Source organism: Polistes dominula, unplaced genomic scaffold (assembly GCF_049000335.1).
Source record: "Polistes dominula isolate Pdom_NZ unplaced genomic scaffold, Pdom_raw_medaka contig_73, whole genome shotgun sequence".
Classification (NCBI taxonomy): domain Eukaryota; kingdom Metazoa; phylum Arthropoda; class Insecta; order Hymenoptera; family Vespidae; genus Polistes; species Polistes dominula.
This window is the reverse complement of record NW_028300951.1, coordinates 229,160-241,989: the sequence shown is the minus strand read 5'-3', so window position 1 is coordinate 241,989 and position 12,830 is coordinate 229,160. Positions and strand designations below refer to the sequence as shown.

Below are 12,830 nucleotides of genomic sequence, written 5' to 3'. Positions count from 1 at the left end.
TTGCAAATATCTTTCAAATAAATTCTCCAAAATATATCATTTTCTATATTGAAATATAACAAAAGAGGAAATACATTTTTTCAATGTTTCAATCATTTATTTATTTATCTTATTTTTAATCCGAAATCACTTCATTTTTTCATTTTTTTTTTCTACATATACGAATTTTAAAATATGTATGTCAAATGAAATCCAAAATGTATCCAAAGAAAATAATAGATTAATGTTATTATTTATTTCTTTTCATTGATATCATTTATTTATTTATTTATTTATACTCGTTATCACATATATTTGAATTTAATAGTAATTATCTTGTTATAATTCAAGCTTCAAACCCTCAGTATGGCAATAGGGAGGATTGGCTTCAACTGGTACATAAAATGATCCTCTACTTGCATATTTCTTTGCATTTAAACCAACGCATACGCAAGTTTTTTTGTACACTGCGAAAAAGGCTTTACAATCCTAAAAAAAAAAAAAGAAATGTTTTCAACATTTATTATTTAAAAATGAACAGTATAATAACGATCATTTTACTTGCTTTCTATTACAGAATCAATAATACTTGCCAATAATTATTCCAGGGCGTTCCAATTAAACAACATTGATGTTTTACACACTCAGTAAAGTATTCCACGGCTCTTGCATGAGAACAAGATTCGTTTACTAACATAAGGTAAAAATTCATCGACTTTTATATTATTTTAATTTCATTGTTTGAAAATAATTAATAAATATTATAATAGTCATTTGTTACACGTACAAATACCACATCCAGGCTGATCTCTTCCATAATTTATATAAAAATCAATGGTACCGAGTCGTGTCGTAGTTCCTTTTAATTTTGATGTGTGTAAAATTTGAACATATTCTGCGTCCGTTTCACAAATTCTATTCGGACATTTGTTCCATCTAAAGAGAGGTCCAGCTGGATCAAGCCCAATAATTTCACTGTACTTTCCTAAATGAATCTTTTGAACGTATTTTCCAGCAAAACCAGAAACGTGTGCGCCCAAACTGTGTCCAATTATTCGTATATTTGACATCGATACTTTATATTTCTCTACCAACATCTTGGTAAATCTGTCCAAAGCAATCAAACATATATATACATAATATTAAAGAATAGAATTGTTGCTACTTACTCAGCAACATATTTGCCAGCGCTACGAGTATTTTCAACGGCTTTGGGATAAGCAACGTAATCGAGAGGCGAAAGTCCACCATCGCAAGCACCCTTTTTCCAATCGAGCGAAAGTACAAGAAAATCATTCTGAAAATAATTGATATTTGTTCTTAGTAACTAAGAACTTTGTATACATTCTTACATTTAGACATTCTTACTTTTTCTATTAAAGCTTTAGCCAAATTTTTCAAAATTGTATCATTTGGAGCTGAAAGGAAACCATGTATAATAAATATAACTGGACGCGATAGTCGAGCTTTATTAAATGGATCGTAGCTCGTTAAATTCTTTTCCTTGACATAAACGCCTTTTGGATTTTCCCTAAAGTATAAAATTAGTTGATAGGTTGTCTTTGTTAATACAAATTTGTCATGATTTTTGATATATATAATTTACCTTGTGTATAAAATAAATCCTACATTGTCAATGCTAAATTTACATTTTGGAATCAACCTTCCCGATTCTACGAACGATGAATTACCTACGAAAATGATCTATCTTTATTAAGTACAACATCTATGTAACTTTTCAAATGGAAGATAATTTACCAGCTGCGTTGCAATAATGTAACACTTGTACAAAACATATTAACAATATGAAGTATTTTAAATTCATCTTTTTTAATTTAGATCTCTTCCGTACATACGGAAATGCACTGATCTTCATTTAAAAATACTGCCAGGAAAAATAATTCTACTTCTATTTATATATTATTCAAATGCACTATAACTGAAATGTTATGTTGGAGATAAGAAAAATTTGGTTAATACATTTGTATAAAATCTAGAAATGTCATAATAAATATTATAATGGCAACAACAACAAAAACAAACAGGAAGTAAGTGAATGTTATCTAATGATATAAATTTTTGCATTTGAATGTTCAACAATTTTATATATTTACATAAAAATTTACATTGCATTCATAAATACGCTCGCTTCCTGGAAGAATCATTCTTCATAAATTCAAAATCGTTTAAAATGTTTTTATTTTTTTAGCGTGTTCCCATTAAAATATTATATCTGTTTACTACCTTTACAATGTGTGCATTTTCTTGATATTACATAAATAATTCAAGCGAGAAGATAAATATACTGAAATGCGACATTCTTTTTTTTTTCATTTCAAGTAAATCCAATTAATTTATTTATCTGTTAATATATACATATTGCTGTATAACAATTCACTTTATAATTCAATTTTAAGACCTATTTTATAACAAAATGGAGAGAAAAATGCAGTTTGCACATAAAATGAGCCTCTAGCAGGATAATTATTTGCATTCAAACCCACGCAAACGCAAGTTTCATTTGTGCATTGAGAAAGTGGTTGCGGTTTGCTAAAAATTAATCAAATTTTCTTTATCATAGAATGAACAGAAAGAAAGCTTGAAATATTAAAGATTATTAAGTACCTCCTATAACTAGTCCATGGTGTCCCAATTAAACAACAATCGTGTTTGATACATTGGGTAAAATATAACACGGCTTCCAAATGAGAACAGACTTGTTCTACAAATTATAAAATTAAACCAAAAGTATTGATAATATTTTCATGTGAATTTTCATCTTTATCTGGAGTACCTATAATCTAATATAGATAACATACCTCTCATACAATTAGGTTGACTTTTTCCAAAATTCACATAGAAATCAACGCTACCAAGTTCTGTGTACGTTCCGTACATGCTCGATGTATGCAATACTTGAACATATTCTGCGTCTGTATCGCAAAGTCTATCCGGAATTTCATTCGTCCTAAAAGAAGGTCCAGCAGGATCAAGTCCAACTATTTCTCTATACTTTCCTAAATTTAACTTTTGAACTTGTTTTCCTGCAAAACCTGCAATTTGTGCACCCAAACTGTGCCCAATCAATCGTATATTTGACATTGGCACTTTATTCTTTTCTACGAGTATCTCAGTAACACTAGAAAAAGAAATCAACAACAATAAAATATATATATATATATTATTAATGTTAATGAAACAATCAAGTTTTGTCGCTACTTACTCAGATATATATTTACCAACGAGACGTGTATTTTTGGCGGCTTGAGGATAACCAACTAAATTAAGAAAACTAGATAAACCGTTGCAAGCGCCCTTCTTCCAATCGATCCCGATTACAACAAAGTCATCCTGAAAATAATATTTTCTATTGTAATAAATTCATCAAAAATACTTTTATCCTACTAAATGTTTGTACAATATTATAAAAACTTACTTTTTCTATCAAAGCTTTTGCCATTTTCACAAAGTTCTTATCACTCATGCTTGAAATAAAACCATGTATAAGAAATACAACTTGATGTGATATTTCAGGTTTATTAAATAGTTCGTAACTCGTTAAATTCCATTTCGTAAGAATAATGCAGTCTTCATTATCCCTAAAACCAAGAAGTATGTTTTAGATTTTCTATACAAAAAATGAAAAAAAAAAAAAAAAAAACTTGATTATTACCTTGTGTAGACGTGAAGCAAAACATCTTCTTCATTAAAAATACAGTCAGAAATTATGCCCCTTTCCAACGTCGAATGATCTAAGAAAATAATCTATCTTTATATTTCAATTTTTACTAATTATACACGCATTTATATTATTTTGTAAATAAAATGAAATTGAAACTCAATCACAATTTGTTTTTCGAAATACAAGTAGTAGTACAAAGTAGTTTACCATCTGCATAGGAATGGTGCAAAACTCCCACAAAATATACAAATAATATCAAATGTAAATTCATCTTTTCTGATTTTTCTTTACTGTAGAAATAAAATTATCCCGGTTTGAAAATATTCAAAGTACAAATAATTCTCACACTATTTATACTACTGAAATGCACATTAAAAAGATTTTTTTTAAATATTATTAAATATAAGACAAACATTCTGACAATATCTGTAAATATTCAAATAACGTGCAGCGAGTAGGTATTATCAAACGAAATAACTTTTTAAATCCAGATATGTATAAAAGTTTAGTCATATTAAAAAAGAAACGTTCATGCGTTTATTGATAACAATTTACATTTATTACGTAAATTCAAAGTCTTTCGTACGAAATGTTTTATAAGTTGAACGTGTCCCAAGTGAAATCAAAGTTACAAAAAAAAGTATTTGACTGTTCATTTATTCATTTATTATTTATACATTTTCTATTGTTTACAATTACAGTTTAATGCCTTCGTTATGGCAATAAGGTGCATCTTTATCAACAGGTACATAAAATGAGCCTTTAGCAGGATAACTTTGAGCGTTCAGTCCAACGCAAACACAGGTGTCTCTTTTGCACTGAGAAATTGGTTTTGGCGTGCTAAAAATAACATAAACAACATTAATAATTGCAGAAAATTGAATAATATAATAAAAATACCTAAAATAACTTTTCCATGGTGTTCCAATTAAACAACATTCACGTTTTATACACTCAGTCAGGTATTTCACGGCTTTCGTATGAGAACAGGATGGTTCTTCAAAACATCAAAATGATTATTAAATAATATTGACAAATTCCGAAAAATAATCTAATATAAATATAATCATTTGTGTATTAATTACCGCTGCAACCAGGTTGACTTTTTCCATAATTCACGTAAAAATCAACGCTACCAACGTTATAATATACTCCTAATATGGCTGATGTATGTATAGCTTGAACATATTCTGCGTCTGTTTCGCAAAGTCTGTTTGGACATTTATTCGTTAGAAAAGACGGTCCAGCAGGATCAAGCCCGATTATTTCCTTATATTTTCCTAATTTTAACCTTTGAACTTCTTTTCCTGCAAAACCTGAAGTATGCGCACCCAAACTATGGCCGATCAATCGTATATTCGACATCGGCACTTTATATTGTTCTACTAATAATTTTGTAAAACTGTAGACAAAATAATGATAACATTTAGAATTCAATTGAAAGTTGAAATTCAGCAATATGTGTCAGAAAACAGCTTACTCAGCTACATATTTTCCAACGTGACGTGTGTTTCCAACGGCTTGGGAGTAACCCAAAACATCATTAGTTGAAGCAAAAGCATTGCAAGCACCCTTCTTCCAGTCGACCGAAATTACAAGAAAATTATCCTGAAAATGATGATATTACCGTGATATAATAATCCATTCATCTAGAATACTTGAGAAGAAGAATACAACTCCATGAATTCTTACTATTTCTATCAAAGCTTTCGCCATTGCATCGAAATTTTCGTTATTCCCAGTTGAAAGGAAACCATGTATAAGAATTGCAATTTGATGTGATATTTGAGATTTTTGAAACAGATCGTAATTCTTTAAAATTTCTTTCTTAAGAATAATACCATTTCGTTTATCCCTAAAGTATACAATTATTATAATATTAAGTATACAATTATCATACTCGAGTATAAATAAATAAATTGTTGATTCTCTTTTTTTCGAATGGAGATTATTACCTTGAGTAAACGTGTAGCTCAATATCTTTCTCATTAAAAGTACAATCCGGAGTGATGCCTCTGTCCAAGGTACCATTTCTCAGGGTGGTCAAATCATCTAACAATAAAACAAATTTGTCATTTGTATATTTATCAACAAATTCATTACTTTTCTTCGTAAAATCATTTACCAGCCGCGCAACAATTATCTAACACTTTCACAAAACATATGAATAATATCGAATATTTGAAATTCATCCTTTCTGATTTTTCTTTACTGTGGAAATATAATCATCCGGGTTTGAAAATATTGAAAATACCAATAATTCTCATACTATTTATACTATTGAAATGCATTAAAAAATCAATATTATTGAAGATAAGACGACGAAAAATCAGTTTATATATTTTTCTATAAATATTAAAATAGCGTGCAGCGAGTAGATAACTTTTTACATCAAAATATGAGTGTCAGAGTTTAGGCATATTAAAAAAGAAACGTTCATACTTTTATTGATAATAATTTATATTTATCTCATAAATTTAAAGTCGTTTGAAATGTTTTATTAGTTAAACGTGTCCCGAGCGAAATATAACATATCTAATATAGTATTTGACTAAATTAGTATTTCTTCATTTATTCATTTAATATTCGTTATTAATATTCATTAATACATATATTTATCGTTTATATTTATTATTACAGTGTAATGCCCTCGTTATGGCAATAAGGTTCTTTTTCTTCAACCTGTACATAAAATTTGCCTTTAGCAGGATAAGTTTTTGCGTTTAGTCCAACGCAAACACAAGTATTCTTTTTGCAATCACTAAGAGGTTCCCCTAAACTGAAAGTAAAATGGATTTTGTAATAAACAAAAATTTGATAATATCGAAGAATATTAAATACCTCCAATTACTCTCCCATGGTCTTCCAATTAAACAGCATTCACGTTTTATGCACTCAGTCAGGTATTTCACGGCTTTCGTATGAGAACAGGATGGATCTGCCAATGTAATATTTTGTTGAACATGTTCTTTTCTTTGAAATGTTCATGAAAAAAGCTTATCATTGAATATATACATACTAAGAAGGCAACCGGGTTGATGACTTCCATAATTCATATAAAAATCAACGGTACCAATCTCCGAATATTTTCCTAATACAGCTGACGTATGAAAAACTTGAACATATTCTGCGTCTGTTTCGCACAATCTATCTGGACACTGTTTCGTTCTAAAAGATGGCCCAGCAGGATCAAGACCGATTATTTCGCTATATTTTCCTAATTTTAAATTTTGAACTTCTTTTCCAGCAAAACCTGAAGTATGTGCACCCAAACTATGTCCGATCAATCGTATATTCGACATCGGCACTTTATAATCTTGTACGAGTTTCCGGGTAAATCTATGAAGATAATAGAAATATTCATGAAAGCTACAAAATCTTAGAATATTTTTCTTGCTACTTACCGAGAGATATATCTTCCAACATGACGTGTATTTTGAACAGCTGTAGAATAACCAGCTAATCGGCCGATATTGCCACGATTGCAAGCACCCTTTCTCCAATCGGTCGAGAATACAAGAAAATCATCCTAAAAATGATTAATTATCATTTATTCATGAAGAAGTATATATTGTAATAATTCAACTTAAACATAACAAAATATTACTTTGTCTATCAAAGCTATTGCCATTGCTTTGAAATTCTTATTATCTCCAGATGAAAGAAAACCATGTGTAATAAATACAATTTTTTGCGTTATTTGTTTCTTTTTAAATAGATCGAAAGTCGTCAAGTTCCTTTCCGTAAGAATAATACCATCTCGTCGTTGACTAAAGTATATATATATGTATAGTTGGTTTTTTTTATATACAGTAATAAAAGTAATAAATAATCTTTTAGTCATTACCGTGTATAGACGAAGAAGAAAATATCATTTTCGTCAAAAGTACAATCAGGAAATACGACTACCCTATCTAACGTAACATTTTTTTCTAACGTCGAATAATCTAAGAAAATAATAATCTTTTCAATGATACGAATAAAATTCGTTCAAACGCGATCTGTAAATTAATTTAAAAAAATGCAAAACAGTTTTTACCTGTTGCGTAGCAATTATGTAATACTCCTAGAAAACATATAAATAATATTAAATATTTGAAATTCATCTTTTGTAATATTGATTTATAGTAGAAACTAAAGTCAAACTAATTCTAATTGAAGAATATTAACAGCAAAAATCTACTGCTATTTATACTCTATTCAACTTTATTATAATGAAAATATTACGATTAAGATAAACTATATTAGATTTATTCATTTCTATAAAAAATAAAAATAGAATTTATTATATCCGAAAATGCGTCAGAGTTTGATCATAAAGAAAAATAATATCGATATTGTTATCGGCAATAATTCACGTTTTTCTCGTAAATTCGCTTTTCCTGTAAATTTGAAAATGATTTTTCGTGAATTCAAAATCGTATAGAATTTTTTTTATTAGCTGAACGTGTTTAACGATAAACCTGCACTTTAAACACATCTTTTATCTATTACAATGTAAAGATTTCAGACATTATGTATTAAGATATTATAATGTAATACCCTCGCGTGCTACAAATTTATTTTCTTCTTTTAATTCAAATAACTGTACTTTTTTCATTATTTTTCATCTTCTTCTGAAAGGCATGACATAGGCGCCATGATTTGTACAGTAAAAATGTCCTTATCCGAAGTAATGAGAAGACAGGACAAAAATTCAAACAATGATTTTATAGCAATCACGTTTCTGATATTAAAATTTATTCGTTTTCGCTTAGTTTTCATTGTCACGCCTAACACTATTATATCTTCATATTGTATTTTTATGATTAGATCGTGCTCAGGGACGGGAACAATGGCCCGTCCAAATTTCGTATTTGCGCCAATGAACTTTCCAATTAATAATGCCGACTGAAGAATTTCTGTTTAAATAATAGTTCATCCAAATACAATAGTATTGAAATTCCAACGTGGAAAGATCTAGGACGATTCATATATTAATGAATATATTCGAAATATCAAATATAAAAATCTTATAGTTGACACTTTACCGATCGGTAATCGATTGATCGATTTTGTTATACATTAAATTTAGTTACGATCTAAAACGAGCCAGTGTTTGAGAAGAGTGAGAGGTGAGAAAGGCATAGAATTTTCCAAAAGCCACAGGTCAGTAAGGTGTTTAAGGTAAATATTTATTTTATCTTATTTTGTACATAACCATTATGTACTCATTAATGTTATCATAAAAATACTTAAACGAACAGTATACGTATGTACACTTGAAGATAAGTGGACAATCGCACCATTAAATAAGCAATTATATTGGTGTAAATAAAATTTGTTTGAATAATCTTTTTTGCAAAGTATATAAAACATTCGACTTAAGATTAGCATCAATTCTTACACTTGTCCATCTTTTATTTATAATAATATTTGTTATATTACAAATCGTTAACAAAACGAAGATATAATAATAATAACTAGTACACACAATAATATTACAACATTATTTATGTATAAATATTTCTATATAATCTAATTTCTCATCATTTATTCGTGATTACATGTATTAACTTCCATAGGAACTTCCTTTCGTAATTAAAACTTAATGCCTTTGTTATAGCAATAGGGATATTTGGCCTTAACTGGTACATAAAATGAACCATCGGCAGGATAATTCTCTGTGTTCAATGCAATACAAACACAAGTCTTTTTGGTACACTTTGAAAGAGGTATCCTGTAGCTAAAAATCAAATGAATTTGTTCCATAGAATAATATAATAGATAATATTTTACATCATTTCACTTCGATTCTATACAAAAATGACTTACTTGTAATAATCCCACGGTATGCCAACCAAACAACATTTATATTTTAGGCAATTGGTAAGGTATTCTACAGCTCTAGAATGAGAACAGGTGGCATCTTTAATTATGTTAAGACTATTTTGGCAACTGGGTTGCAAATATCCCTTATTTATATAGAAATCAATGTTTCCAAAGCGTTTGTCCGATCCGATTAAAGTAGTTGTATGTAGAACTTGAACATATTCTGCATCTGTTTTGCAGAGTCTCTTCGAACAATCCTTTTCCGCGAATGCGGGCCCAGCGGGATCAAGCCCAGTAATTCGATGATATTTTCCCATATTTAACTTTTGAACTTCTTTCCCTGCAAAACCTGCAATGTGTGCGCCTAAGCTGTGTCCAATTATTTGAATTTTTTTCATAGGCACCTCATAATTATCTACGAGAATCTTGGTAAAACTATAGAAAGAAGAAAAATCATGTTTTGGAAAAATTAATAATGTAACGGGGAAAAAACAATTAGAAAAAAGAAAGAAAGAAATGATTATTTATAAAGACAACAATGTAATTTTCAATTAACACATAATAAGTGTTTCTTTTTCAAGCGTTACTGGAAAACAATAGTTAAACAAATAGTCACACTATCTTTGACGACGCATTATATACAGGATTCTACCGTATTTTTCAATACTGTTATATTTACCATAATATATTTTCTCTTACTTACTTAGCGACATATTGGCCAACTGCTCGCGTATTTTTAACAGCCTTAAAATAACCAGCGTATTCAAGAACAGATAAACCGCCATTACAAGCACCCTCTTTCCAATCGACTGATATTACAATTAAATCCTCCTTAAAAAGACATATTTTATAATAAATTCTTCAAAAGTACTTCTTTTTTTTTTTTTGCGTAATAAGAGTTTTTTTTTGGAATAATCATACTTTTTCTAACAAAACATTTGCCAAATCCTCGTAATTAGAATTATTTGCAGATGAAATAAAACCATGTATAAGGATTATAACTGGATGTATTAGTTCATCTTTTCTAAATATGCGGGAACTCGTTAGATTTTTGATCGTAAGATTGATACCATCTTTATCCTTCCTTAAAATGTATAATTATTTTATATATTTTCGTTTGATACTCTAATAATGACACTTAAATGCATTAAATGATATTGGCCTATTACAGAAAATATTGATACATTTTTAATGTAAATAATCATTAATAATAAATCTATGAATCTATTAATCATTACCTTGTAAAAAGAATAAACGAAAGCGTATCGACACCAAAGTAACAATCTGGAATTACTTGCTTCTCTGATAATTTCAAATGGGATAAATTGTTATTATGGGACGATTTATCATCTACAAAAATAATGAATTAATGTTTTTAACAAGTTATTAAATAAAATGAAATTCTAACACGAGCTCAAATGAATTTGAAAATATGCAAGACAATTTACCATCTGCATAACAATTATGCAACACTCCCGTAAAACACGCTAATAATATGAAATATTGTAAAATCATATTTTCTCTTGTTTATTTACTGTTTAAACAAAAACACATATCTCGAATCAAAAATATATTGACAGGAAAAATAAGTTTGCTATTACTATTTATAGTATCTACAGGGGCTCTACAACCCAAGCATTATAATTAAGATAAGGACATACTTAGTTTATATATTTGAAAAAATATTTACAAAATAGTAAATATTATCTAACGACAAAATTTTGAATATCCAAATTAGTGTTAATTGTAAGCATTAAAAAAAACTTATTCATACACTTATCATTAGTAATTTGTTTTCCTTGACAAGTCATTACTTTGGAAAATTACTTCCGTGCATGGTTACTTAATCGTTCATTCAAAATCGTTTAAAATTTATTATTAACTACGCATCTAAGTAATAATATCAATATTATTTAGATTATTAACTTAAAATTACATTTTGTTCGTTTGAAACTATTCAATAAATAAATCTATTGCATTATTCTGGAGTCAATATTTCTTCATTTATTTTTAACATTATCTAACATATGTCAAACATATTTTAACAATAGTAAAAAATTTACTTAATAAATATATACTAAACTTTATTATAATTATTTTTTTAAAAAAGGCTCGTGCAATACTTTATGTAGTCTTTCTGCTTTTAAAAAACTGAACCCAGGACACAAAGTTAAAGTATTAGTCGACGCATTTACTATATCTTTCAATGTGCCAAACGTTGATAAAAGTGTTGTCGCATCCGTTTTGTTAACAGACCTAATTGTGGTAAATGCATTAGCCAACTGAAAAATAATACAAAGAAAATAAATAGCATGTATAAACAGCAATATGGTTGGATGATACATAAAACATTAATTACTTTTTGATAGGGAGCAGTTCCACTGCGGTCCATTATCATATCAGGTGGTTTGTTTTCATAAATTTTATAAGTTTCTATAATTTTTCCTGCATCCTCCGCATTCCAAGCTAACATCAGCGTTAAATCAGCAAGGATACATATTCGTGTCAAATGTTTCAAGGCGTGATGTGGATCCGCAACATCTACCTGCATGTTTGACAAATTAATTGTCGATATTAATGTATAAGCAAATAGACAAAAATAGGAAAAAAATAGAAAAAAAATAGAAAAAAAATAGATGAAAGATATTTTAACCTGAACCAAGAGGACTCGAAGATTATATGCATTGCCTAATGACTTAAGACGGTCATGAATGTAATCTGGATTCAATTGATGATACCTTATAGATAAAAAAAGAGCACACGTAGTCTGTCCCATCACATAATCTGGTACAATATCAGAATATTCCCAAGGTATATTGATTATAAATTTCAACAAGGGATTTCCTTTCTGCAAATATAGACATAATCAATATAATTGCTATTAAATATAAAATCATACAATAACATTTCTTAGATAATCTTACTTGTTTTGGGCTGACAAGAATAGCATTAGACCGTACATTAATTTTCTTTGTCGATGGTCCCGCATTTCCTGTAGGATAATCAAGGAAATGTGTGTATAAAGTGAGATATTGTTGATAAAATGAGACAAATTATGAAATTTACCAGGATATTCATCATTAACTTTTACTGGTTTGGATGATAAAGTATTTTGGTCATTAGGACTTGGTCTTTTATTATTCATTATTGAAATGTTGCGAATTCAATGTACATATACAAGCACATAAAGATCTTAATTCGTCTTAATAGAACTTCATCCGTGTTTATTACTTTGAATAGGAGAAAAAAAAATATAAAATTGTGAGGTTAGAAAAACAATGAGAAAACCGCCGGTATATTATTTGGGCACAGTAGCGCCACAATATAACGTAGATCACGGTCTAACGAAAAGGAATAT

General features: G+C 28.7%; 6 protein-coding genes across 6 annotated transcripts; all 6 read right to left on the bottom strand.

Annotated features, from left to right (window-relative positions):
- Positions 1-75: 75 nt before the first annotated feature.
- On the bottom strand, positions 76-1,865 carry LOC107072052 (phospholipase A1). The gene is made up of 7 exons (XM_015331633.2): positions 1,738-1,865; positions 1,586-1,670; positions 1,348-1,510; positions 1,149-1,276; positions 767-1,086; positions 573-669; positions 76-468 (listed from the first exon to the last, which is right to left on the bottom strand). Exons 1-7 carry the CDS (start codon positions 1,853-1,855, stop codon positions 414-416), a joined length of 966 nt encoding a protein of 321 aa, XP_015187119.2. The 5' UTR covers positions 1,856-1,865; the 3' UTR covers positions 76-413.
- A 266-nt stretch (positions 1,866-2,131) lies between these two features.
- On the bottom strand, positions 2,132-4,092 carry LOC107072050 (phospholipase A1-like). Its single transcript, XM_089172226.1, has 7 exons — positions 3,869-4,092; positions 3,653-3,731; positions 3,416-3,578; positions 3,203-3,330; positions 2,799-3,118; positions 2,605-2,701; positions 2,132-2,529 (listed from the first exon to the last, which is right to left on the bottom strand). The coding sequence occupies exons 1-7, from the start codon at positions 3,930-3,932 to the stop codon at positions 2,379-2,381; spliced, it is 1,002 nt and encodes a 333-aa protein (XP_089028352.1). The 5' UTR covers positions 3,933-4,092; the 3' UTR covers positions 2,132-2,378.
- Positions 4,093-4,302: 210 nt separating this feature from the next.
- Positions 4,303-5,909, bottom strand: LOC107072087 (phospholipase A1 1). Its single transcript, XM_015331699.2, has 7 exons — positions 5,787-5,909; positions 5,617-5,713; positions 5,354-5,516; positions 5,142-5,269; positions 4,747-5,063; positions 4,562-4,658; positions 4,303-4,501 (listed from the first exon to the last, which is right to left on the bottom strand). Exons 1-7 carry the CDS (start codon positions 5,851-5,853, stop codon positions 4,357-4,359), a joined length of 1,014 nt encoding a protein of 337 aa, XP_015187185.2. The 5' UTR covers positions 5,854-5,909; the 3' UTR covers positions 4,303-4,356.
- Positions 5,910-6,100: 191 nt separating this feature from the next.
- On the bottom strand, positions 6,101-7,806 carry LOC107072049 (phospholipase A1). The gene is made up of 7 exons (XM_015331629.2): positions 7,701-7,806; positions 7,509-7,608; positions 7,269-7,431; positions 7,066-7,190; positions 6,681-7,000; positions 6,503-6,599; positions 6,101-6,440 (listed from the first exon to the last, which is right to left on the bottom strand). Exons 1-7 carry the CDS (start codon positions 7,765-7,767, stop codon positions 6,296-6,298), a joined length of 1,017 nt encoding a protein of 338 aa, XP_015187115.2. The 5' UTR covers positions 7,768-7,806; the 3' UTR covers positions 6,101-6,295.
- Positions 7,807-8,814: 1,008 nt separating this feature from the next.
- LOC107072086 (phospholipase A1 2) lies at positions 8,815-11,040 on the bottom strand. Its single transcript, XM_015331698.2, has 6 exons — positions 10,921-11,040; positions 10,711-10,822; positions 10,394-10,556; positions 10,176-10,303; positions 9,476-9,907; positions 8,815-9,386 (listed from the first exon to the last, which is right to left on the bottom strand). The coding sequence occupies exons 1-6, from the start codon at positions 10,985-10,987 to the stop codon at positions 9,242-9,244; spliced, it is 1,047 nt and encodes a 348-aa protein (XP_015187184.2). The 5' UTR covers positions 10,988-11,040; the 3' UTR covers positions 8,815-9,241.
- Positions 10,984-12,769, bottom strand: Ercc1 (DNA excision repair protein Ercc1). The gene is made up of 5 exons (XM_015331700.2): positions 12,539-12,769; positions 12,397-12,464; positions 12,126-12,320; positions 11,832-12,017; positions 10,984-11,754 (listed from the first exon to the last, which is right to left on the bottom strand). Exons 1-5 carry the CDS (start codon positions 12,615-12,617, stop codon positions 11,566-11,568), a joined length of 717 nt encoding a protein of 238 aa, XP_015187186.2. The 5' UTR covers positions 12,618-12,769; the 3' UTR covers positions 10,984-11,565.
- Positions 12,770-12,830: the final 61 nt, after the last annotated feature.

What these genes read in the sequence shown, in the direction of transcription:
- LOC107072052 (XM_015331633.2), bottom strand. Translation starts at nt 1,855, where the DNA reads ATGAAGATCAGTGCATTTCCGTATGTACGGAAGAGATCTAAATTAAAA. An exon ending in ACATTATTGCAACGCAGCTG is followed by an intron (nt 1,671 to 1,737) that starts GTAAATTATCTT and finishes TCATTTTCGTAG; the next exon opens with GTAATTCATCGTTCGTAGAA. An exon ending in TCAGCCTGGATGTGGTATTT is followed by an intron (nt 670 to 766) that starts GTACGTGTAACA and finishes ACCTTATGTTAG; the next exon opens with TAAACGAATCTTGTTCTCAT.
- LOC107072050 (XM_089172226.1), bottom strand. Translation starts at nt 3,932, where the DNA reads ATGAATTTACATTTGATATTATTTGTATATTTTGTGGGAGTTTTGCAC. An exon ending in CAAAAGCTTTGATAGAAAAA is followed by an intron (nt 3,331 to 3,415) that starts GTAAGTTTTTAT and finishes TATTATTTTCAG; the next exon opens with GATGACTTTGTTGTAATCGG. An exon ending in GTTGGTAAATATATATCTGA is followed by an intron (nt 3,119 to 3,202) that starts GTAAGTAGCGAC and finishes TTCTTTTTCTAG; the next exon opens with TGTTACTGAGATACTCGTAG.
- LOC107072087 (XM_015331699.2), bottom strand. Translation starts at nt 5,853, where the DNA reads ATGAATTTCAAATATTCGATATTATTCATATGTTTTGTGAAAGTGTTA. An exon ending in GAGCTACACGTTTACTCAAG is followed by an intron (nt 5,517 to 5,616) that starts GTAATAATCTCC and finishes TGTATACTTTAG; the next exon opens with GGATAAACGAAATGGTATTA. An exon ending in CCATGGAAAAGTTATTTTAG is followed by an intron (nt 4,502 to 4,561) that starts GTATTTTTATTA and finishes TGTTATTTTTAG; the next exon opens with CACGCCAAAACCAATTTCTC.
- LOC107072049 (XM_015331629.2), bottom strand. Translation starts at nt 7,767, where the DNA reads ATGAATTTCAAATATTTAATATTATTTATATGTTTTCTAGGAGTATTA. An exon ending in ACATAATTGCTACGCAACAG is followed by an intron (nt 7,609 to 7,700) that starts GTAAAAACTGTT and finishes TTATTTTCTTAG; the next exon opens with ATTATTCGACGTTAGAAAAA. An exon ending in TCAACCCGGTTGCCTTCTTA is followed by an intron (nt 6,600 to 6,680) that starts GTATGTATATAT and finishes TTACATTGGCAG; the next exon opens with ATCCATCCTGTTCTCATACG.
- LOC107072086 (XM_015331698.2), bottom strand. Translation starts at nt 10,987, where the DNA reads ATGATTTTACAATATTTCATATTATTAGCGTGTTTTACGGGAGTGTTG. An exon ending in CAAATGTTTTGTTAGAAAAA is followed by an intron (nt 10,304 to 10,393) that starts GTATGATTATTC and finishes TGTCTTTTTAAG; the next exon opens with GAGGATTTAATTGTAATATC. An exon ending in ATACCGTGGGATTATTACAA is followed by an intron (nt 9,387 to 9,475) that starts GTAAGTCATTTT and finishes TTTGATTTTTAG; the next exon opens with CTACAGGATACCTCTTTCAA.
- Ercc1 (XM_015331700.2), bottom strand. Translation starts at nt 12,617, where the DNA reads ATGAATAATAAAAGACCAAGTCCTAATGACCAAAATACTTTATCATCC. An exon ending in TTCTTGTCAGCCCAAAACAA is followed by an intron (nt 12,321 to 12,396) that starts GTAAGATTATCT and finishes CTATATTTGCAG; the next exon opens with AAAGGAAATCCCTTGTTGAA. An exon ending in TTCGAGTCCTCTTGGTTCAG is followed by an intron (nt 12,018 to 12,125) that starts GTTAAAATATCT and finishes TCAAACATGCAG; the next exon opens with GTAGATGTTGCGGATCCACA.